General features: G+C 40.2%; 1 protein-coding gene across 1 annotated transcript in view; it reads left to right on the top strand.

Moving 5' to 3' along the window:
- csmd1a (CUB and Sushi multiple domains 1a) overlaps nt 1-25,360 on the top strand; it is a 177,377-nt gene that overhangs the window by 36,258 nt on the left and 115,759 nt on the right. The window contains exon 3 of the mRNA XM_071512817.1: nt 11,805-11,917. Coding sequence (XP_071368918.1) covers nt 11,805-11,917 — 113 coding nt within the window. The remainder of the gene's footprint in view (nt 1-11,804; nt 11,918-25,360) is intronic.

Raw genomic sequence — 25,360 nt, 5'->3', positions numbered from 1 at the left:
ACTGGGAGCCGTTGGTTGCTGTATGAGAAGACCGACGTAGACGTAGTTTGTTGGTGTGTGATTTGATTGGGCCATTTTATTTTATGTGACTAAGTGTGATGAATTGCCAAAATTACAGATTATATGTGTGGATTTCATGTGGAAAAATTGCGACTGTTATTTTAATTTTTTTTAATTGTAAGTTCTCACAAATATTCTCGCAATATTCTCACAAATACAACATTGGTTGTATTTGCATGAATTATTATTCTCATTAAATCACATATTCCTGGAGAGACTAATAAATGCTTAATTTGTTGTTGGTGTTCTGCAATTTCCAACTATAGGAGGCCTTAGTGATTCTCTTACATAGACATCTCTCCCTGTTTGTCTCTCAATTGTTCACACACACACACACACACACACACACACACACACACACACACACACACACACAGGCCTCAGCAGGAACCCCTTCTTTGACAGACAGGCAGACAGATTGACAGACACTGTGGCGGTGGGTGTGGTTGCTGGTTCAAATCTCAATGGATTACACAGCAGGGTGTTGCTGCAGGACACAGGAGAATCAGCAGGATTGTTGGCTCATTATGGCACATCAAATGCCACCCACTGCCCAAGTGCCCTTGAGCAAGGCACTTAGCTCCTCACAACACTCCAGCAGGGCCGCCGTGCATGTCGGTGTGATCTAATGTACTTCTCTCACTTCCTCTCTCTTTTTTCCCCTGTGTGTGAGAGTGTGTGTGTGTGTGTGTGTGTGTGTGTGTGTGTGTTTATGTGTTTATGTATCTCAGTGGGAAACCTACTCTCCCAGAGGCACAATAGTGGAATTCCTTTTCAGACTAAGATCTCTCTCTCCCTCTCTCTCTCTATCTCTCTCTGGCTGTCTGTCTCTCTCTTTATGTATGTGTGTGTGTGTGTGTGTGTGTGTGTGTGTGTGTGTGAAGTCTGCTCAAACCTGTGAGAATCTCTCTCCTTCCACCGCTCCCCTCCTGCCTCAAGATTCCATCAATTCTCCTTCCTCTCTCAAATCTTCTCTCTTTTTTTAATCTCCTCTCCTTTCCATTCCTTTCCTTTCCTGCTATTTTCTCTTTCTTTCTCCTTCCTATCCAAAAACAAATAAAAGAAACAGTATTAAACTTCTCCATAACACCATAACAGCCAGTCTGTAAAAGTGTTGTTTAAAAATTGAGGTTAAGTAATGATCCTGCCTTGGCTAGACTGTCAGATTGTTCCATAGCCAGGGGTCTACTTGTAGTAAGCCTGAGGGTGTTTCAAAAAAGAAAAATTATTCAGCCAGATAACTCATTATCTATAAATACCATTCAATATCTTTTCAAGTGCTGCGCATAATGAGAGATAGAAAGACAGAAATTTACTGTATTATTCTGTCATCATATTGTTGCTGTGGAGTGAAAACCTTGTATTTCCAAAATGTCACATTTTTAGGAACTAACGGCCTTGTTTTTGCTTTGACTATACATGTATTTTTTAGTTTATCCAGCATGGTTTGAAAGGTTTTTAAAAAAAAAAAAAGTTAAACAAATTATTATTTTACTGTATTTTTATTTTAAAATCTCAATACTTTTACTTCCTGGAAAAACAGAAAATCTCTAGTGGTGATTTCATTGTGTCCCTGGAGGCGTACATAAAAATTCAAACCAATGAAACTATCATAAGTTATTTAACAATCCCACCCTTCCCATCAAATAAAACTGCCTTTCTCTCCCTAACTGATATCCCATTGGTTTCCACTTCTGAATGACCCCACGCTGTGTTATGTCCCGCCCCAGCATCCTGTTTCAAAGGGAAATACATCAAAATGAGGTTTGGGTATTTTGGGGATTGGGTATTTTGTGTGTTATAAATTTCCAGAATATCATAGCAGTGGTGCCACACCACTACTGTTTCTACAGTATGTAAGGGGAACGCTGCCATCTCTGTATACCTAGAATTTAAAACAAATTTCCCTAAGAATGCTGCTGAACAACACACTCTGTTTTCTTGGCCTGTTTATCTGTCCTGAGTTGTTCTATTGAGTTATTCAGGGCGATTGTTTTCCACTGCATCATTAGTTAGGTTAATGTTTTTCAATGTGTTTTGTTCTCTCCAAGTTTTCTACAATTACAGACGGTTGCCTCTCTCTGTCTCTCTGTTCCTCTCTCTCTTCCCGACAAAACCCTCTTCTTGTCTCCCCATTCAGTTCTAGCTGTGTTTGTTCCACTGCTCACTGTGTTGTGTCACTGATAGACTAGTGTTCCAGCAGACAGACTTAAAAAATGGATTAGACTCCCAGAATGACGGGTTGGACAAATTGTTTCAGCCAGAGACATATATCTGTAAGTGTGAGGTGTGTCTCGCACTGGCAAGTAGAGACCAAACGCTCCACAAAAGAACCCTGGAAAAATAGTAATATTCGTTTTATAAGCTTACATTGCTCTCCACGCTGGTTTATTTGGAGTGTGACTGATAGACTGTTTTTCCAGGTGTCAGAGTTGGTGGATATATGAGGATCCAAAGATATAAATCGCTGCTGTCTCTCCAAACAGTCAGCTTTTCTAGGCATAAGAAAATAATTCTTATTTTCCAATGGAGGGCTGTGTATTTTTAAATTTACCGAACGGGCGTCAAATGGGTTTCATGGCTCCAAAGGTTCATGAAATTTACCGAGCCCATAAACAGCCATGTAAAATTTAAACTCGGGTAAAAAAATAAACAGCAAATCTGAAGTTAGAAGGGTTTGTGATGGTAGTACAGTTTTGTAGCAGTACTTCAATGTGACTGATGGGGAGGCAAGGCTAGTGTCCCAGCAGACAGTGTCGCAAAATGTATTGATTTTCATGGTTCGAGGAATTTCTGGAATATCATGGAAATTTGAGAGATATATTCCAGGCTCTGACAGAGAGGGAAATTTTTAACTCTCTGGGGAGGTCAGGGAATATCACTGAATTTTACAAATGGGACACTTTACAGGAATATACCAGAATGTATTTTACAAGTTGTTTCAAACTTGTTTTAAACTTTTGATTGTATTAGCTAGTGGGTTTCCTACTTATCCACAGCAGGTCCAATGGAAAGCAGACTGTTTACCCCTTAAGAAGATAACATTAATAAACAAGAAAGGAATACAATTTTTAGGTCATGGAAGCACCCCGACTTAGTTATGGAAAGTCATGGAAATGTCATGGAATTCAACATCAGCACCAATAGAAACCCTGCATTTTTAACTTTTTTTTTTTTTTTACTTTATTGAACCCTTATATTAGCTGTATACCCAGGTGCTGCCCAGTGCAACCACAGTCTTCTATTGTCCCAGCATCTCTGCCAGAGCAGTCGCAGGTCAAGTGCCGTGGTCAAAGACATTACAGTGGTAGTTGTTGAGGGAGCGGCGAGTATGTCTCCTTCACTTCCCCTGCCAAGATTTTCCCAGCTGGTCCATGAATTTCAACAGACAACAGTCTGTTCGCAGGCATTCTCTCTAACCTTTGGGTTAATGTCCTAACGTCCCCAGGCTGCCAACACCGCTGTTGGTTTGGTTTTGTTAAGATGTGACTGATACATGTTGTCACAGCTATCACGGGAAAACAGTGGATGAGGCCCTTAGAATAAATGGTTGGACAACATTCAGTCAGCATTGTTCAGTATATACACAAGTCCTTAAAGAGAAGGAGGTTTGGCATTTTAACATCAATAAATCAATACCACATTAACTTATAATTACCATTTAAAAAAACAAGACCATCACCAGGAAGATCGGCAGCCTCTATGGGCCTCTACACTGCAATTTACTTTGTGTGCAACAGGAAGCAACAGGGTTTATGGGACATTTGGTCTTAAATTTGAGAAACACTAGCACTAACAATACAACTAGTGTGATATAGAGGCTACAAATTGTTGTGATTATGGTCTCATTTGTTTACAGTAATTATACCAAGAGATTACAATTAATTTGACAGTGATATATTGATGTTCAAAAATGCTACACATAGCACCTTTAACAGTAGGCAGGCCAACCTGCCCAGTGCTGGGTATTTTGAATTCTGGAACTGAAATACATTATATTTTATCCCTCTGGTAATTATGAAAACAAAGTGCTCTCTTTTTAAGAGTGCATTTTATTTATTTACACCTACTTTTAATCATGTGCTGTTCTCCCTGTGCCTTGTCTTTGCCCACAATAAAAGTTGGACCAAAAGTCCAGTATTCTGTTGATTTTTGCGTAAAGTGGTGCCATTGTGAGAAAAGTCTTATTGTAATTTCTATACCCCAAACCTACCATCCTTCAGCCATCAAAACTGCTGATAAGTAATAAGCCATAATGAGACAGTTATCACTATCACTGTGGATATGAATGAAGGGACAGATAATTCTCCCATAAGAATGATCTAGTTTTAATTTCAGAAGTTTGGACCCCACAGCCTGCGCTGGTAGACACACGCCTGCAGGTCTTGCTGCAAGCCACTGAGTGCTTATAGCAAATAGAGAGCTTCAAAAATGAACATAGGCTCACAGAATAGCTATTGATTTTGTAAATTTGAAAATTCCTACATTTTTTCTACACTTGAATAAAATATCAAATACATCTCTTTCTGTCAGTTCTTTTTCCCATTTAATATAGCCAATACACCTTGTTTCCATTTATATTTTTTAATTTTTAATTTTTTTTTACAATTTTGTATTTGAAAAGCTATCCAAACCTGGGCCATTGTTATTTTTGACAATGACAATGTAATCTATGACAAGAAAGACAGACAATCAGGCAATGTAGCCGGTATAATTTAGATTCATTACAGTTGAAAAATAGTTGTATAAGAACAGTAGATATTAAGTTTTTGTGTGTCTCTTGGTTACTATCCTTCCAAGAATGGCCTCAGTGTGCAGCTGTTAGCAGGGAGGGCAGGGCAGGGCAGGGCAGGGCAGGGCAGTGGAGGGGGGCGTGAAGCGACCGGACACCAGTTGACGGGTGGCCGCCCTTTCTTAGAGACAAGGTCACACTAGATGATTTTTCACCAATTGTATGGCCGACTGGACCGCTTTGACTGTCGGGGTGAATCTGGGCTATAGTCAGAGCAGGCCTGGGGCAGTTGGTCCCGACAATCGGTGCAGAATATCCTGTAGTGTGAAAAGGTTCAAGACTCCAGACTTTGGCCCTCGGATGACTCCAGACCAGTTGGAGCTGGTCAAGAAAGTGTAGATTTTGTCGTGCCCGGTCTGGCCAGGCTCAAGTATTATGGACAGGTCCGAGACTAAGACTGGAATCTGAGAGCGATGCTGGCAACTGGAAATTTAGTTCAAGGGGGAAGAAAAACTGTACAGACAGCAACAAATAGATGCAAGGAAAAATGGCTAGAGAGGAACTAATACATTCACTGGACATCAGACATGATGGAACTGTGGCATTATCTTTCCTTGTACCTTTGTAAAAAAAAAACATTTGTAATATTGTAAGTAAAAAGACTCATACAATTATTATTTCAATTTTAAATCTTGTAACGGTATGAAGACAAATGAATACCAAACTCCATTCAAAAATGTGGCAAACTTGAATATAATAACTTAATTTAGGCCTATTTAGCCTACTTTTCAAAACAAAGTTACAGAGTGCTTCACTATCAAAAGAAATAAAAGTCTGAACAATTGACAGATAATACAACAGAAAGAAAAACCTTGGGGGAACACAACTTTAGACCTTTTACAACTCCACTCTTTTATTCAGCATGCACCCAATACACCAAGCAGCACTCATTTATAATAAATTCAAAACACTTTTAGAATTGATTCACCTGTTATTCCCATGCTCTTCTTCCACAAAAATTCACTGGCAGTGAAGGTAGCAAGTAGCCTAGTGTGAGCCATTTCTATAAGTTCAGTTATTGAAATAAAGTGCTGCTTGGTGGATCACTTGAGTGCCGAATTTACCAGAAGACTCCAGGCAGAAGCTACAGGTCTTAAGTCATGTTCTGCATTGTAGGTGTCAATAATAAAGGCAACATTAAAAGGCAAAATAATTCTTTTCGAATGGAGTTTGGCGAGACCACAGAACTCGAATGGATAGAACGGTCTTTCCCATTCAAACCAACGTTCCTGGATGGTCGGAGCGGCGGCCATTTTTATGTGTACCGTTGGTATGAACCAATTTACAGCAAGTCACTGAGGCGAGAGGTTTTGCAGCAAAGACCAAAGCAAAGGAAGCTGAATTAAGTTGTCACTCAGGTCACCACTAGGTGTCCAAGTTGCTGCTGTCATTTTAAACAGGTCAAGTTTTGACATTTGCAGTTTCTGTTTCTGCCGATGCCTGCTAGTTAACTTAAGCTGTTTGTAGTTAGCAAATGATAGCTTCTCTTCTCCACTAAAGGTAGGCCAAGTTACGTTACTTTATAGCATTTAAGGGGTTATATAAGGTACCTGTTTGATTATGCTTACCTGCCAGGTTTTCTAATATGCTAATGATGACTAGAAGAGCTAGTGAGAGAAGTACAATGTTTGATAATGCTATGGTTTCAGTTGAGTTTTGACAGTTTGCTAAGCAGGCGTGCAACAGACTCATCTGCACAGTTCTCAAGCAAGTGTTACAGACTTTACGGTCGGTAAGTGCCCAGACTTGCATAGCAATCAACCCTTAAAATTCCGTAGTCGCCATTTTATGCTATATTAGCCAAATTACCATGTCAAATATCAATAGTTATGTGGGCGAGACGTTATCTGCATGCGAGAGAGAACGGAACGTATCGGGGCTACTGATCCACTGCTCCAGAAGGTCTGATATAACACCAAATAACCGTTATCGAATTTAACTGATTAACGTTAGAAGTGTGGTAACGTTAAAGCAAATCTGAATCTTACTAGCCATAACATTAACATGAGTACACAAGTGATAATCGGTCTTCACAATCCCGTGTAGTCCTGTGGACTTTTTTAATAATTTTGAGACAAGACAGGAAGAGAAGAGGGTAGCGTGTGATCCTTTATCTTTATGTGTGTGCCATCCCATCTTTGTCTCGTCCCCAAGTCTGCGCACCTTTCTGATGGTAAGGCGATGATTTACTCAAGGCTAGTAATTTAATCTGAACTGCCGTGGCACAACTGTAAGAGTGTGGTAGCCAAATTGGTTGGCTCTGTCAGGGTTAATAGCCTCAACAGGAGTCCTACCTTTATAAGAGTTTGACAAACTAAGACCATGCTGATAGGCTAATAGACAGGCAGTCAGAGCGAGAGAAAGACTGTTAGGCAGGCAGATACAGATGGATAGGCAAATGGACAGAGGGACAGAGTGGCACACAGACAAGCTGGCTGGCTGATTGGTAGTTGACTGTATAGACTGGGTGGCTGAAGGACTGAGTGGCTGACTGATTACATAAGCTGGTTGACTGGATAAATGGCCACATATTCCAAATGCACTGATTTTGGTATAAATGTCAAACAGCTGCAGGATTAGTGTGTGGCTTTGATGGGGAGAGTGAGAGAGAGAGAGGGGGGGAGAGAGAGAGAGAGAGAGAGAGAGATGGATGGATGCAGAGAGGGTGAGACAAAAAAAGAGAAAAACAGAGAACCGGAGAGGGATATGGAATCATGTCGATCCATCATTACATTGACAGCTAGACGATTACTGCTCATTACCTGACTGACTGACTGACAACCGTGTGTGTGTGTGTGTGTGTGTGTGTGTGAGAGAGAGAGAGAGAGAGTGTGTGTGTGTGTGTCTGTCTCTCTGGGAATAAACTGTCATCAGTCTCCTGGTCAATCCTCCATTTGAGACACAAATCACAGCATCAATTTATTCCCAGAGAGAGAGAGAAAGAGAGAGAGAATGCTTGTGTATGTACCTTCATGTATGTACAGTGAGTTTGCCTGAGGTGTGTGTACTTCACTGTTTATGATGTCTGGTGTGTGTATGTATAGTATTAAAAGAGGCAAACATATTTTTCATTTCAATATATAATTTATTCATGGGAATGTTTTGGCTAAGCTTTCATCCAGGTCCATATCAGAGCTAGCTATAGTTAGGCTAGATCCTGTCAGAGCCATTCTTTGACAGTTTTACCTCTGCAGTTTTAGTGGCATCCATGTCAGTCCCATAAGACATCCAACACTTGTTAGATCTAGAGAAGGGGCAGCAACATGATATAACCTAGCCAACCTCTCTCTATAGCTCTGACCAGGGTCAGAAATTAATGTTGGCGCAAAAATGTCCTTGAAATTTCATTAAAAAAAATAACACCGATTGTCAGGGGGAAAAAAATGTCACAACAATCAGGAGTACCTTTTTTTGCATTTTAGCTTGTTCAAATTTATTTGTTGAGTTCACACGTGAACGCAACTGTCCCCCGTGGGCCACCATAGGTGATTTATGGGATCCTGATTCTTTCCAGTGCATTCTGGGTGAGAAAAATTGAGGGGGTTTTGATCAGAAATCAACCGTTTACACAGCCTGAAGCTGTAGAAAGTGTTGGCACTACGCAGTCAGCAGTAGAAGAAATGCCCATCCCACATAAACCAACCAATATGGTAAAGAACTCAACAAATGAGAGGTGGAGGAAGGACCAGTTGGAGACAGAGAGGGGAAACAGCACCATCCTCTTCTGTAAGGCCTGCTGCGAATTTCCAGCATGTGGGAAAGAAGTGTGGGACGTCTGGTATAAAAAGAACAAAAACAAAACAACAACTCTTAGTGGTACAAATTGAGCGTTTATTTGCCAATATGCAGTACAAACATATTATTTCATAGACCTTTGTTGTTCACTGACACTGCCATAACGCCCTTGAGCAACACACTAAACCCCAAACTGCGGAGAGGAGACAACAGCATTAACAATTCCCTGTATATAATTCTTGGCGAGATAAAACAGATAAAACAAAATTTGTGGTTTTCGCTCTCTGTGACTCAACGACTCTGTGTGTGTGTGTGTGTGTGTGAGTGCAAACAGTGACCATGACTCAGTGATTTTATCATCTCAAAGATAAAGCTCTTCTCTCTGGCTCTTCACCTCTCTCTCTCTCTCTCTCTCTCTCTCTCTCCAGTTTCAGCTCTCTTTCTCCTCATCTTTCTCATTATCTGTCCCTCTCTCTCCCTCACTTCCTTTCTCCATCTTTCCTAAGCCTGTTTGATTCTATTTGACGGACTGTATTTCAGTTTGCTCTTCAGCTTTGTGCCGAAATCTATTTTAATTAATAATATAATACAATAATAGTAGTCTTTATCAACCTCTGTTGGCGACTCAGGAATAGCAGCAACATCCACAGGTCTCTGGCACTGCTTACGGTGGCCTGCAGTTGACACGGATAATCAGTAACAACAGAGATGAATAAGCTGGCAAATTAGAACAGCGATTCATCAGAAACGTCTAGTGAAGAGGTCATATATCATGATGCGAAATCCTGTAATAATAATAATAATTATAATAATGCTTTGTGATTTGCTTCTTTGGCTTGAGCATGAAATGTCTTGCGATGCCAATGGGCATAGGGGGAGGGTGTGTGTGTGTGTGTGTGTGTGTGTGTGTGTGTGTGAGTGTGTGTGTGTGTGTGTGATCAAAACAGGTCGGAAAGTGAGCTTTGAAAGCCAGAAATCTCAGCACTTGTGGAAGTAATCGTTGAGTCATTGGTATTGATAGATTAGGGTCATTTCGTGCTACGGGAAAGTAAAACTTACTTACCTTTCTCTTCTCCTTTCTCCTCTTCTTTCATCTTCTCACCCTTCCTGTCTCTTTCCCCTCTATTTTCTGTCCTTCCTCTGTTTCCTCCCTCCCCTCCCCACTCTTCCCTCCATTTCTGTCTGTCTGTCTGTCTTTCATACGTTCCCTCCCTCCCTCCCTGTCCTTGGTGTCCTTGCTTTGAGGCCAGAGAAATAAAATGATTCGCTTTCTACAATTCGGTGTTTTCAGTGATCTCTGTCTGGCTCAGTAGATCAACCGGTGACTCTCTTCTTCTTCACTGTCTCTCTTTCTTTCTCTCTCTTTCTCTATGTCTTTTCTCTGTCTGTCTGTCTCCCTCTTTGCCCGTTCTTCCCTCTCTTTCCTTGATTCTCTGTGTGGCACTCTCTCCTCTCTGTCTCCCCCCTCTACCCCACCTTTCTGTAAGCCAGCCTTTCATATGATGAAAAATGAATCTGTATAAAGCTGCTGCCAGTAACGCTGGACCCAGGCTCATTGTCATAACTGCTTTGATTACACCAGCAATTGAATCCCGTTAATATCTGTCTTTCTTCTCTCTTTCTTTTTGTCCTCTATTTTTGTCTCTTTTTTTCCCTTTTATTCTGTCACTCATCACCTTCGCTCCTTACTCACTTATTGTTGCTCCTGGCTTTGGTCTCTACTCTCACTAGTTCTCTTTTTGACCCCTGATTCACCCATTCTCCGATTCTTTCACCAATTTTTTTGTGCTCTGCTATTTTTGCTATGATCTCTCCTTTCCTCTCCTCTCCTCTCCTCTCCTCTCCTCTCCTCTCCTCTCCTCTCCTCTCCTCTCCTCTCCTCTCCTCTCCTCATGTTGGTAATCAGAGACCAAAGGGCCTAATCTGTTATCTAAATGTATAGACTGTTCCTTGGGTTTATCTAAATCTGGCTATTCTATTCTATTCTATTCTATTCTATTCTATCGGGTTGTTAGTGTTAACATTGTACTCTCCTATAATCTGCCGTGGATCTATCCAAGCTCTCTGGTTTACTACTACTTTCTATTCTGATGTTCTAATTGGAGTTCACGATTTTAGCAATATACTTTTGTGCACAGTGATTCAAACCAAGTAAAGACTGATTGTGTCCAACCTCTGTGCTCCCTCATCATCTAATCATTGTTCTGCCCTTGTTTATATCAACAGCTACCTACTTCTGTACCTCAGTTCCCTCGCCTATTATGGAGACGCAAAATTGAGGAAGCGCTAAATGCTTCTTTATTTACTGCTCTTCTTGGAATGTTAATGGCACAATAAAATGGAAATGTGAAAATGAAATTGTAAATAGCAAAAGTGAAATTCAAACGAGAAGTAAAAAGATGAAATAGCAACATGAAAATATAAAGTCATCTGAAATTTAAATTTAAAATGGTACACAAAGTGTTAAATTCCAAAGTTATAAAATACATATGCTTTTTTTCCACATTCCTATTTCCAATTTACGTTTGGCTTTATCCATCTGCCATTTTGAACTTTTGAATTGTGAGCTGTATATAAATGAGGAGGCGAGGACTCTTCATATTCTCCTCCCAAAGTTGTGTAACCATCACCTCTCCATGAAGCCTAGCAAGCGGCGTTTCAGCACAACCTCCAATGCGATCAAGGGCTGACTTCGCTGTGTCAGAGCCAAAGATTTTGCACAAACAATCCCCCTCACTGTTCCCACCATACATTATTCTGACTTTTCCAGTTTGAGTGTGTAGATTCTTCAGCTGGTGCATCTGTTTTATTCTGCGTTGCAGGCTGTCTGGGTTCATGCTGCCCTCGGTTATCATCAATAGTGGATCTTGTGTACTGTAGCTCTGTGGCTTACTGCAGATTTATTTTTTTCCGAAAAGTAGAGTGGGCGATCCACTCCCCTTAGTATTTTTTTTCTTTATTTATGGAGACAGTAGGGAAGCTGAGAGCGGCACAGAAGAAAAGGTTCTGGTGGGATTTGATCGTAGGCCAGCAGGGGCACCTGTGGCTTCAAGGATGGGGGTCTTATACCATAACCAACACCAACACTTATTCTATTTATTCATGCTTCAGCTTTTCAGGGTTGGTGCTGTCGAGTCTTTTGGTTTCAATTGTCACTTGTCACGCTGTGCTTTACTACAGATTTCTTTTCTAACATTAATATTCTTCTGTTTTCCAGGTTGTCAGGGTTCATGCTGCCCTCTCCTATAGTCAGCAGTGGATCTATACTGGCTTTGTGGTTCACCACTGACTTTGCTGTCAGCGCACAGGGCTTCAAGGCCGTATACGAAGGTGAGACAATGTGCGAGTGCGTGTGTGTATGGGTGTATGTGTGATGCTTAATACACAGACAACTCTTTGAGGCAATACTGATGGTTAATATTATTTCAGCAGGGTTGGACAGGGTTGAAAAAAATGTGTGAATAACACAGTGAGCTATGAGGAACAAAATGTCAGGATACTGCATTGAAAGAAAATAAGGCAGGACATAACTGATGGCAATATAATTGGCCATCTGTGTCGCCTAAAATATTTGCCTGTGTGTTTTTGTGTGTGTGTGTGTGTGTGTGTGTGGATAGAGCTGCATATTTGTGTAGGTGCGCCACTCCTTGGTTTTGTGTGTGCAAACCAGTGTTTCTGCTATAGTGCTGGGGCCTCCACAGCAAGAACTCTAACAATGCTAATAGAGCATTAGGGAAAAAAACAAACTGAAAAATTGGAAATGTAATAAACAAAAACAATTAAAAGAATATTGGAAACAAGCAAACAAAAAACACACAAAAAAAAACATTTTCAATTTGCCAAGTTTTCCTCACAAGTATCAGACCAGTAATTAGAAATAGTGTTTTGTCATTATAATCTATCCAAATATGCACAGATTTTGTTTTTTTGACATTCACTACAAATGGAATAAAACTGGGAATAAAACATGGACAGATGTAGAACCAAAACCAATATTACTTTCAGCCACCAATGAGTGTTTCCCCAATAATGATGTGCATTATTGGGGAAACACTGGATATAGCCTACATACTGCTGTTTTTGATATTTGTACTATTGCTTGTTGTGGTTTTGATGAGGATTTTGATGATGTTTATGATGCTGATGATGGTGATGATGATGATGATGATGATGGTGTTGATGATGATGATGGTGGTGGTGGTGGTGATGATGATGATGATGATGGTGGTGGTGGTGGTGTATGGAATATGGGTGGATCATCATTATAGCTTATGGTTGCCATTGACGTTGATGAAGGCATACTTCAGTGCATGGTTGCCCATCTTACAAGAACACATCTTCCTGATCTCACTTGTTTATTCACTGAAACTTCTTCTAACGTCCTATTGCATCATCATGGTTAGCTTTTATGTTTGGATCGGTCAGTTGGTGTTTGTCTGGGGTCAGAAGTTCGAAAGAAGTCAGTTTTTAATTGACTGTGTGTGTGTGAATGCACAGTTCTGAGAAATCAGGGGGCGAACACTTCTGTTGATCAAGATTAGTTGTGCAAGCACTGATAAACACACTGCAAATTTTCCCAGGACTCAGGGTGAAACTGTGTGGATGAGCCTTTGTTCTGATTTATGAAAATAACTGTTATAATTAATATTTCTGTGTGGGCGCCTCTCGGCTCACAGCCCAGGACTGTTGTCTTGATAGTCCCTCTGTCAGTTGCCCCGTATGTATATATGAAGAGTTTGGTTCCAAACTATATCCATGACACCCACCCTCCCACTGCTGGCACCAAAGTTATGCACAATATGTGTTAGTAATGAAATTAGGAGTGTTAAGACATTTGCTTATAAAATAATTCATTTTTTTGAGGAATTTGAGCATTTCTTTTTCCAAAATTCACATGTGTGTGTGTATATGTCATCAGTGCTTTTTTGATTGTTATCTTTGCTACATGTTGGTTGACTGTGTGTTTTATGTGCATGTCATAAACTTGGTATACAAGCCTAATGGAACTGTGTGTGTGTTTGTGTGTGTGTGTGTGCCTGTGCGTGCGTGCATGCGTTTGTGTGTGTGTGTGTAGACTCTTGAGTTCAGCCTGACCTTTTGAAGATGCACGTACACACACACACACACACACACACACACAGTGCACCATTAGGCTTGTATAACAGTTCATCTATGAATCATGAACTCTAAATATCAAAGACAAACTCCAGAGACCAGATATAGACACTTACTCCCATGCGTGTGTGTGTATGTGTGTGTATATGTGTGTTCCTCTTTCACTTTTATCTTACTCTTTCTCTGTATATGTCTTCCTGTTTTGGCAAGTGTGTGTGTGTCCGTTTGTGTCTTTGTGTATGTTGAAAGCAAACTTGACACAGCCATTAAACCTTTTTCCAGGAAGTACTTTGTCTTATTTTTTCTTTCCATTGTTCCGTTTCACATCTTTGGGGACCCTTAAGTGTGTTTGTTGCCCCAGGGGTGACTCTGTTCGTGTGTGTGTGTGTAATAGTGAACTGGCAGGTCGTTGCTTTGTTTTTGCATTGATGTCTTGGACATAAATAAATGATTCAGGTCTGTTTGTGTGTGTATGTGTGTGTGTGTGTGCATGTTACTTTGTCATTCAGTGTTTTGTGATAAGAAAAAAAGAGAAGACAATGGCGTTCATGTGTCAAGACAAGGCACAACCTTCTTTATTAAATAAATGTTTGTGTTTTTGTGTATGTCAGTAGATCCATGCAGCCCATGCAGCTACTTGCAGATTACAGCTAACTGGCTAGCTTTCCTACTCATCTATCTTTATGCCTTTTAGTATTACAGGAGTCTGTTGACAGCCAACACAAACAAATATGATGGAGTGAATATTGGCAACATGATAGCAAGCCAACAAAAAAACAAAATGGATGTGTATATTTGATTCAATATGGACTTAAGAATATGCTGTTTGGCTGGGAATCTCACAGTGCACCAGTGGGTAAAGCATGACACTTGTTGCCAAACAGCTCACTGCTGTTCTGAATCCACACAATATTCTTGATAAGTTCCAATCTGGTTTCCGTCAGAAGCATTCCACTGAAACAGCTCTTCTCAGAGTCTCCAATGATATCATGATGTCTTCTGATGTGGGTGAATTCTCCGTTTTGGTGCTGCTGGATCTTAGCGCAGCTTTCGATACTGTAGATCACTGCATTCTGATCGAAAGGCTTAGGCAGTGGGTGGGTGTCTCTGGGAGCGCCCTGGACTGGTTCTCCTCCTATCTCTCGGATAGGAATTTTTCTGTGTCGGTTGGTCCCTACTAGGGTTGCAAAATTCTGGGAATTTTCAAAGTTGGAAACTTTCCATGGGAATTAACGGGAATTTATGGGAATTAATGGGAATTTATGGGAATAAACGGGAATAAACCAGGAATTTACAAAATTGAAGGTATGCTCTTAATAGGGAACTTAAATATAGTTGGGGAAAATATATTTTAGCATAATCCTGACTAAAACAACCAGATATCATGCAAGTACAGTTGAATATATATGCTATTCCTCAATCACATGCACACATAGCACACTGCTTACTGCAGGGCTATTGAGACCACGCCCCCTACATGCACTGTGCATTCCTGTGCATTTTTATTAATTTTTGAATGGGTTGGGTCGGGGGGATGAGTAATATTTAACTCAACATTCATGTTTTTGTTCTTCAATGAAATAATTGATTGTTCAATAAAATATTTAACACTTGATAAAGTTCTACTTACAAATAAATCTGTTTTAATTGTATTATTTTGGATGGATGTCTGCTTATAACAAAACAAATATTTATGCTTGGATATGATACCTTTCCATTAAATTACCCTCAATTCCCAGTTAATTCCCATAAATTCCCATTAATTCCCATTAATTCCCATAAATTCCCATAAATTCCCATAATTCCCATGGAAAGTTTCCAATTTGGAATATTTCCAAAATTCCCCAGCTTAACTTCCCATGGAAATTAACCGGAAACTTTCTGGAAATTTACCGGAAATTTTCCACCCCTTTGCAACCCTAGTCCCTACATGTCTGCAACTGCTGCCCTATCCTGCGGTGTGTCCCAGTGTTCTGTTTTGGATCCTATCTTATTTGCTTTATATATGCTTCCCCTAGGACTGATTATTAGCAAATTTAAAGGTATTATCACTGCTTATCACTGCTACGCTGATGATATTCAGCTGTACATCTCTTTTAAGCCAGATAAGACTGACAGACTGTCTGTTTTGCACGATTGTCTGATTGCCATTAAGGACTGGATGGCCAACAACTTTCTACAGCTTAACGCAGACAAGACTGAGGTTCTTATTATTGCTTCAGACAGTATCGTTTCCAAGGTTGCTCAGTGTATTGGGTCCCTTTCCTCAGCTGTACAGTCTAACCTTAGAAATCTTGGTGTTATTTTTGATCAGGCTATGTACTTTGATCAACATATTAAGTCATTGTCCCGTACATGTTTTTTCTATCTTAGAAACCTTGCCAAACTCAGGTCTTTTGTGTCACAAGCTGAGTTGGAGATGATTATTCATGCCTTATATCATCCTGCCTGGACTACTGTTCCCTTTTCACATGCCTCAGCAAGTCATCCCTGGACCGTCTACAAATGGTCCAGAACGCTGCTGCAAGGCTGTTGACCAGGTCCAGCAGGACGTCTCACATCACACCCATCTTAGCTTCCTTACATTGGCTTCCCATCAAGTTTAGGATTCAATTTAAGGTTCTTGTAGTCACATATAGAGCCCTGCATGGTCAAGCACCTGTGTACATCTACGACCTACTCCATCCCTACATTACCAGCAGGTCACTTAGGTCTTCTGACCAGGGCTTACTGGTTGTCCCTCGCTCTAGGCTCAAAACAAAAGGTGATCGAGCCTTTGAAATTGTGGCACCTAAACTTTGGAACGCTCTTCCACTGGACTTAAGATCTGCGGTCTCTGTTGACACTTTTAAAAAGCAGCTAAAGACTCATCTGTTCAGACTGGCCTTTGTCTAGCCTCTTGTGTCTGTATTTCTGTGTGTTTTTATGTCCTTTGTTTTTATGTTTTATTGTTTCTTACTATTTGATGGTTGTATTTTAACTATTTTACTCCTGTGAAGCACTTTGTGACTTTGCTCTGTGAAAGGTGCTATATAAATATACTTTACTTACTTGCTTACTTACTTACTTACTTACTTACTTACTTACTTACTTACTTACTTACTTACTAACACTATGTGTCATAACATTTTTTTTTTTTTATAAATTTTGACTTATTTTAAGAAAAATAAGTCATTCTCTGATTCCAGCTTCTTAAATGTGAATATTTTCTGGTTTCTTCACTCCTCTATGACAGTAAACTGAATATCTTTGGGTTGTGGACAAAACAAGACATTTGATAGACCAAACAACTAATTGATTAATCGAGAAAATAATCAACAGATTAATCGACAATGAAAATAATCGTCAGTTGCAGCCCTAGATCACACAGTTAGTATCATACATGTGTGGGTCTGTAGGTTATTGTTTCATGGTTGTGCTGAGCAATCATCAGAGCAACTGTTTCAAACTTTAATATTGATAAAACACATATCTGCATGTACACTACAATTACACTAGTGAGATCTGACCGATGGTCACTTATGGTTGTAGGAATTAGGCTATATTGAAAAGCCTAATTGCTCTGTGTACTTTTTCCTACAGCACTTTTTTTGAAAACTTTTAGAAGCAACATTTTAAAGCAGTGTAAATTGCTGATTTCCTATTAACTATAGCCAGCAGTTTTGTCCATGCTACTTTTGTTCTTACAGCACACTCTATTATGTAGATGGATTTTTTCCCAGTTGCCAGAAGGCAATATTGTCTGTCTGCCTTGCTTCAAAACATTGACCATTCATCAAGAGCTTGACGTGTTTGCCCATGCCTCACAGCACCTGACTAGATCCAATGTTGTCTGCATGAATTTCTCACTTCTCAGGTATAGGTGGAGCTCTGGCTCAAAAACGCTGTTGAAAAATATGATTATAATAAATGTATCTTAACAAAATTCTAGCAATTTTTGTTTTTAGTTGTATTTACTCTATGCTTGTTTTGGATTTGGAGGAATATTTTGTGTTTGGGTCCACACACCGCTTTAGCTTCAGTTGCATCATGGTAAAAGAGAGCTGATTTAGCACAATAATGAGTTTTCAACATATGGAAAATATTGTTATTTTTCAAAATATTAAGATGAAAGTCAGGAAAGTTTGAAAAGCGCAATATATGTAATGAATAGTCAGTTATTCCAAGTGCTCAGCCTAACCCTCTCACCCACAGGTAGTGATGATCTCACAAAAACACGCTCACCCACACACACTCAGCATACACATACACACACACACACACACACACACACACACACACACACACACACACACACAACTTTTGCACATGCGGGTACATGGCATTAAGCTCATTACTGTGAAAAATGTTAAAGCCAAGCTATCATGACAGCATGAAACCGTATGCCTGTGTTGTGTATGGTGTGTGTGTGTGTGTGTGTGTTGGGCTAACCCGTTCTCTATCTGAGGATTTTGGAGAGTCCCTCTTTCTCCCTGGGTCTCAACCCCTCCCTCCTCTGCACCAACCATCCCTCTCCTTGTCTTCTTCTCTGTTTCCTTCTCTGCTTCCTTTTCTCTGTTCCTCACTCCTTTCTTCTCCCTCCCTCCTCCTCTCTTCCTCTTGCTCCCTCTCTCTCTCTGCGTCTGTTCATATTCCCAGTCATAGTGTGAAGACTCTGTTCTGCTCTGTCTTTTTACTGTCCAACCTGTCTCCCCCAGTCTCGCTCTCTCTCTGTTAATATAGCCAGTTCTATTAACAAATCTTTTTTCTGTTCTGTCCTTTTATTGAAGGAAACCAAATGGAACTATAAGCCTGAACACATAGCTAGCTGATAAGACCCAAGTCCAGAGAGAGAGAGAGAGAGAGAGAGAGAGAGAGAGAGAGAGAGAGAGAGAGAGAGAGAGAGAGAGAGAGAGAGTCAAATGAAGCTATAAGTGGTGGAAAGCAAGGCATTGCTGATAAAAAGCAAGTCTGCAAACCAGCTCTGCAAGACAAGATAATCATCAATTAATTTCCCCTGAAGGAGAGAGAGAGAGAAAGAAAGAGAGAGAGAGAGAGAAACTTAAAGGGAGAGAGGGGAGAGAGAGGTGAGAGGAGGATGGGGGGACAGATAGAGGGAGGTGATTTTGTACCTGTTTGTAAGCACCTCACTAGTTTATTGCCTACCACATTAAGGGTAAAACATAACATTATTAGCCACAGGAATTTATTTCATCATCAAATATAAAAACAAGTAGAAGTACTTTAATATTTATCCTGTCTTGTGTGATGGGTGCAGTGATGGGTCCACTTTGTCACATGTAATCCCCCTTTCTAGCATCCATCTTTCCTGTTTCTTTCTCTTGTGAACTATCCAATAATGCAGAAATGCCATAAAAATTGTCTTAAAAAATCATATATGTTACCCCCAATGTTCTAGGATTGTACAGTCAGTGTAAAATTGAGTTGGATCTTTGCTTGATTTGAAGATGGACTTGCATCATGGGTCTGGATCTGCTGGAGCTGATACAGTAACAATAACAGTTTTTCATCTTGATGACATGACAGGTTCAAGACCCAGGTTGTGTGTCCACCAGGAACCTGTCTTCACCATGCTGGTGTTCACGTTTCTATTTCTTCATTTCCAATGGAAAAGATGAATTGTTGAACATTCTTGACAGTGCTTGGAGCTGAACATGTTTTTAGCACTCATAGCGCCGAACGCTAGAAGTTATAAATATTTTAACTTTAAGCAAAAGATCGCCTCGCTTCAAATGAGTTTTCAATAGTCGCTTAGCAACAAGAACCATGACCAGCACTCCCCCAAGCATTTGTTGAGTAGTGCTACCTTTAAAAAAAAGGTACCCAGTGGATGCAGGGTGTTACTTGTCCAATTTCTGGTTTTGGTATAGAGTTTACCATGTTCACAAGTAGTGATTGAACTGTCCTAGACCACAGGAAAAATTCTTAAATTGAGAAATGATTGCTGTTCCCTTAACTCGTTCCACAGCCTTTTTGATTTGACTAAATATTTGAGGAATTTCCCAAATTGAACAAACTTTATTCCAATTCAGCAAACAAGTTGGAAGTTGGAATTGGTCCAACTTCATTCTTATTCATTCAGTCAAGTTGCAGCCAATCTGAAGACAGCTGTGGCACAATCTAGTAGGTAATTACAAAATTGATATGAAATTTACGAATTAAGCAAATCCAAAATGCTTTTATTTTCTCACAAAAATCTGTATTTTTTTTATTACATGTAAAAAGCCATTTAACAGGCTCAACTATGCCAAAGTGTACAAATGAACAAAATAGAAATATCTGTTATAAATAACTGTTAACTATGAACTGTTGACTTTATTCACTGTAGTAGGTCGATGAGTGCTGGTTCCTTGTATGTGTGTGTGTGGGTGTGTGAGTGTGAGAGAGAGAGAGAGAGAGAGACTAGAGTATTGACTCTCAGTGCCACCTTTAAGTTTAAGACAAAGAAAAAACAGCAGCTTCAAAGTCCCATCCTCCGACACCCACTACGCTCCCAACACACACACACACACGCTCGCGCGCGCACACACACACACACACACACACACACACACACACACACACACACACAGACACACACACACACGCACACACAGACACACATACAGAGAGAGAGGCCGAGTAAGGTTTTCAGTCCCCAGGCTAACTACAGAGTTTCCTCTCCTGTTGAGGGATTTCTGTGAAAAACACAACTTGGAAACCTTTTAAAGGGACTTTGCACATTAAAAACACACACACACACACACACACACACACACACAGACACACACACACAAATGACTGATAGAGTCACACAAGGAATATTCTGGAGTATAGGGAGAACAAAGATGGGAAGATGAGAGGGCAGGAGAAAAAAAGGGAAGAGAGAGAAGGCAGGCCGCATGTGTGTGTGTGTGTGTTTACTCACTCATGTCTGTCTGTCTATCACACTTTTTTTTTTTTTTTTTTTTTTTTTTTAATTTCCTCCTTTTTCTATGCAGCACTGTGATTCTGTAGCCCAATGCCATGTTATTATAGCGATACTCATCCTCACACTTGGTATAGGTTATTATGGGATGCCACTTGTACACTACATTACAACATGTAATGTATGTGTGCCGTGCCTGTGTGTGTATATCTGTAAAATTGCAGAAAGTTCATCCCCTTTGGTGTTGGCATTTTCACCGTGTCTCTCTCTCTCTCTCTTCCTCTCTCTGCTTGTCTCTCTCGCTCTCTCTCTTTCTCTCTCTCTGCTGTGTAGACTAGTGTAGAATCCATTAGAAACAGTTCTAGGAGCTTCCAAATCTTGCTGACTCGATGCAAAGCTTTGTACAGACTGTGGCAAGAGCCCCGTAGCCACCAACCATTGGATAAGATGCAAAAAGATCGCAGCCTCCTGCTTGGGGATTTTGGGTCCTCAGACATGATGTTACACATAAGAAAGATTTATTCATCTAGAGAGTGTTTTCCGATGCTGCTGGCCAGATGGTATTCTTAGTGGTGTCTTTATTTTACACAATTTTGCCTCTCCAATTCTCAGAGGGCTGCAAATAGCCACTGCAAAATTGCAGTACTGTAGATGGGAGCTGTGACATCAAATGAATGTTAAATGTGGGATGTTGGCAGATAGACAAAAAGTGCTTCCACTCGTGATTTTCAAATAGGTTATATAGGATGGATAAATGATATTAAAGTCATGATAAAGGTAACATTTTATAGATATCAATTTATCCAATAACTGTAAGTAGTAGTATTTTTTCATGATACTTTAGTTCCTTACAGCCCACTGTGTTTTCCAGAAGCATTTTATTTTCAATTTCTATGACCCATTTCTCCCTTTTGTGCACCAATGGCCAAAATGACCATCTATGCATAAGAAATTTGCCCATTCACACATTGTTGCCTTAAAGTGTGAATGTTCAGACATTTATTCAAATCACACTAGATAATAGTTTGTTATATAATATATTGTTAACATTTTGAGTCAGTCTGGAAAGGTAATTTTACCACCAATAATGTTTTTGTTCCCAACATAGGCATCTATCTTACCCACACTGATATTATGGAGAAATATGCTGAAATAGGTTGTGTGTATATACTGTATTTAACGTTTATAGCAATATCAATCACTGGTTTTACTAAGTCATAGAATTATTGAGCTTGTAGATTTGGCAACAGCAATGCAGGCTCCATCTATTTGGGTGAAAGTTAGAGGGTAAACAAATCTTAGCCATTCCAAAGGAAAATTCATTTGGATTTCCTTTTGATTAGCTTGTTGAGGAAATGGGTTGTGTGTATAGCGATGAAATGGGTTATATGTACATGTAAAATATTAGCCGTTTGAAGTGGAAATGGCTGAGATGACTAATATTGATGGGCTTGGTGTAAACATAATATGATGTTTATGGAAATCGCTTTGATGTATATAATAGGATGTTTCTTAAAATAGCACGCACGCACGCACGCACACACACACACACACACACACACACACACACACACACATACATACATGCAGATAAACAAATGTAGGTACATGTAAACACACACACAAACATATACACACAGATTGGTGTTCAATGTGTATGTAGGTTACTTTTATAAAACACAATATCACTCTCTATCGCTTATTTGGAAAATGTTTCATGATACCGGGACCAAACTACACCAATGACAATACACAGAAAAACATCAAAATACGTGGGTGTAAAAGGGGGAAAAAAAGGTAATGATTGACATTTACTGCATTCTGTGTCCCCGATGAATACCCTATTTTAGCTTGGTATTGACCCGTTATCCCCTGCTACTATCAGTATCGGTGCACCCTTCATTGAGAATAATGTATCGGCCGGGTGAGTCAAAGCCCATGGATTCAGCGGGGAAGCTTTCTCAGCAAACACAGCAAATCGTTAAAGGAAGGAAGGAGTACTGGTGGATTTGTCAACTTGGATAGTCAGCTGCTGCCACATATTGTGTTTGTGTGTGTGTGTGTGTGTATGCATGTGCTGTGTACTGGGGAGATAAAAAGAGAGAGAGAGAGACAGCGAGAGAAAGAGACAGTGAGAGAGGAAGGGGAGAAGCAGTCCGTTACACCATTAACCCATATTGACTGGAACGCCATAGGAAGCTTTTCAGTGTGGGAGTGTGTCATATAATGCTGTTGTTACTGAAGCCAGCAGTAGTCAGCTCCATCGATCTAAACAGCAATGTCAACCATCCTGCTGTGTGTGTGTGCGCGTGTGTGTGTGTGTGTGAGTGTGAAGGCTGATACCACCATCAAAGCATGTAAAAGTCCTCCCTGTTATTGGAGCCAAGAGTCTCTCTCTCTCTCTCTCTCTCTCTCTCTATCTCTCTCTCACTCACACACACATACACACTCACACATACTTGTAGGGAGTGTGTAATCAACTTCCCACGGTGTAGTAAAGTCAATATGACATTTTAGCGGATTGGACTCAGCACCTTTTCCGGTCCTGTGTGCTTCTCCCTGTCCGTTTCACCCTTCTTTACACTGCAAAAAATGACAAGCTGTCCAGTGATTTTAACTTGCTTCCAGACCTATCAAGCTTATTTCATGATATTTTTAGTCAAATTATCTCACTGCACTGGCAGATAGTCTTGCTGGTTTCAATACATTTTACTTGACACATGCCAAAATGACTTCTTCGAGAAATCAGTGAAGAAAATCTTGAAATTTCTCCAAGACAATTTCAATTTCACTTTTACCAAGTAAATGTCCTGAAACAAGTTGCATTATCCTGAAAAAAAAGTCTAATTTCTTGAAACCGGGAAAATTATCTGCCAGTGTAGTAAGATGATTTCACAAAAAAAATCCTAAAAAAAGCTTGATAAGTCTGGATACAAGATAAAATAACTTAACAAGTTTGTCAGTTTTTGCAGTGCAATGAGCCTAGCTGACTGTGAACACAGTGGAATACATACACACCCCCAAACCTGGGACCGCAGCCTTGTTTTGTTGCCCACTGGGGGTTCAGTGCCTTGCTGTAGGGCACTTTGACAGTAGTTGTTAACGGAGGGGAAAGTGTGTCTCGTTCGTTGCCCACGTTCAGGTTTTCCCGGCCGGTTCGGGAATTCAACTTGGCAAGCTTTCAGTCCCAAACTTGCTTCTCTAACCATCAGGCTTCCTACTGCTTCCCCCGGCTGTTTTAGTGTCTGCCTACATAGAGTGGGAGTCATTGATGAAGTCTTTTTCATGCATTTATCCTGCATCTATCCTGTGTTAGTTATGTAGACAATTATTTTTTTGTTACACAGTAAAACACAATTATTACATGGTGAAAAAACTCTGATGTCGGACTATTCCTTATAGCGGACTATTCCTTTGAAAAGAGAGCAAAACTTAATTTTTTCCAAATGGTTCCACTTGGGAATAAAGCAGAAGTGTAGCAGCGATGAAGCAAGATTCCAGTACATAGTGGGATTTCTACAGTGGATACATCTGTAAATCAGGCACACTTTGAAAAATTCAATTTGATATTGTCAGTGTCCTGCAGAAACCGCATATCTACTAGAAGTCAATGTTTAGGGAACTGAGAAAAGCTGGTTAATTTCCCACATTTGACATTTTACCATACCATTATCAATGGTATGGTATGGGCCCAAGCTAATGAAATATTTTTGTTCATGTGGGAGACAATATCAGCTACAATTCAGTACAATCAAATTTCACTGTATCCATTACAGTAAAAAAGGGGGTGTGCTGTGGGGGGTCAGAGATAAAAGATTTCTGAAGCTTACAGATGATATGTTTTCATATCTGCATACTCCCCCTTTCTCTTTCTCTCTTTCTCTTTCTTGGATGATAAGCAGAGCTTGTGAAATCTGTGTGAAAATCTTAGAGACAGAAAGCTCTTGCTTACTGTCATTTAAGATTACACTCTCTCTGACTCTCAGTCATGCTCTCCGTTTCTCTTTGGCTCTCTCCGTCTCTGTTTCTCCCTTGCTTTCTCTCTCTCTCTCTCTTCTTAAATCATTAATACATCAATGCCATCCGAGGGAAAGAAGCAGATTACTCACGTATCGAACTCTGGTTGTGGTTTGTAAAAAATGGATCCAGTGGATTTCTGCGTAAAAGTTTGATAACTTGGACATTCCCTCCCAGATGAACTGATTCTTTTCTAATAGAGTGTTTTTCAAAGTCTCGGTCAAGACCCAAAAGTGGGTCATAGCTAAGCAATAATCGCTGTGGTGTTGGACAGAATGGAAACAGGTTTTTTGGGTTTTCATTGGTCATTGGTTGTGATATTGATTCTCAATTGATAGCCCCTGATTGGTTGTGTACCAAGGTGATTGTGGTTCCATGCTTAGAAAGGATGAAGCATAGATATAACACAGTCTACCAAAAGGCTGTGTCCTTCCGTCCGAAAGGACGCAGTAAACTCACTATCGACGCGTCCAGGGGACGCACCCTATTTTTTCCTAGAAAATAGTCTCAATCATCGCGGGAGAGACTTAGGGCGTTTTCACACCTATAGTTTGTTTGCTCTGGTCCGAATCAGTTGATGAGTTTGTAAACTTGTAGCGTTTTCTCCTTGGTTCTGTTTCTTTTCACACGGAGAAAAATCCAAGCGAACCAAAATGCATCACTACAAACCAGGTGAGAACGTTCACTTCGCTAATTGGTCAGATGTGTCTGGGGCGGGAGCAGGAAAGTAAATA

This window comes from Centroberyx affinis, unplaced genomic scaffold (genome assembly GCF_046629955.1).
Source record: "Centroberyx affinis isolate AG114_WGS23_722 - 3 ecotype Tasmania unplaced genomic scaffold, CSIRO-AGI_Caff_v1 ptg006554l_1, whole genome shotgun sequence".
Lineage (NCBI taxonomy): Eukaryota > Metazoa > Chordata > Actinopteri > Beryciformes > Berycidae > Centroberyx > Centroberyx affinis.
Note: the sequence above shows the minus strand (reverse complement) of the source record. Positions and strands in the feature narration are given on the sequence as shown.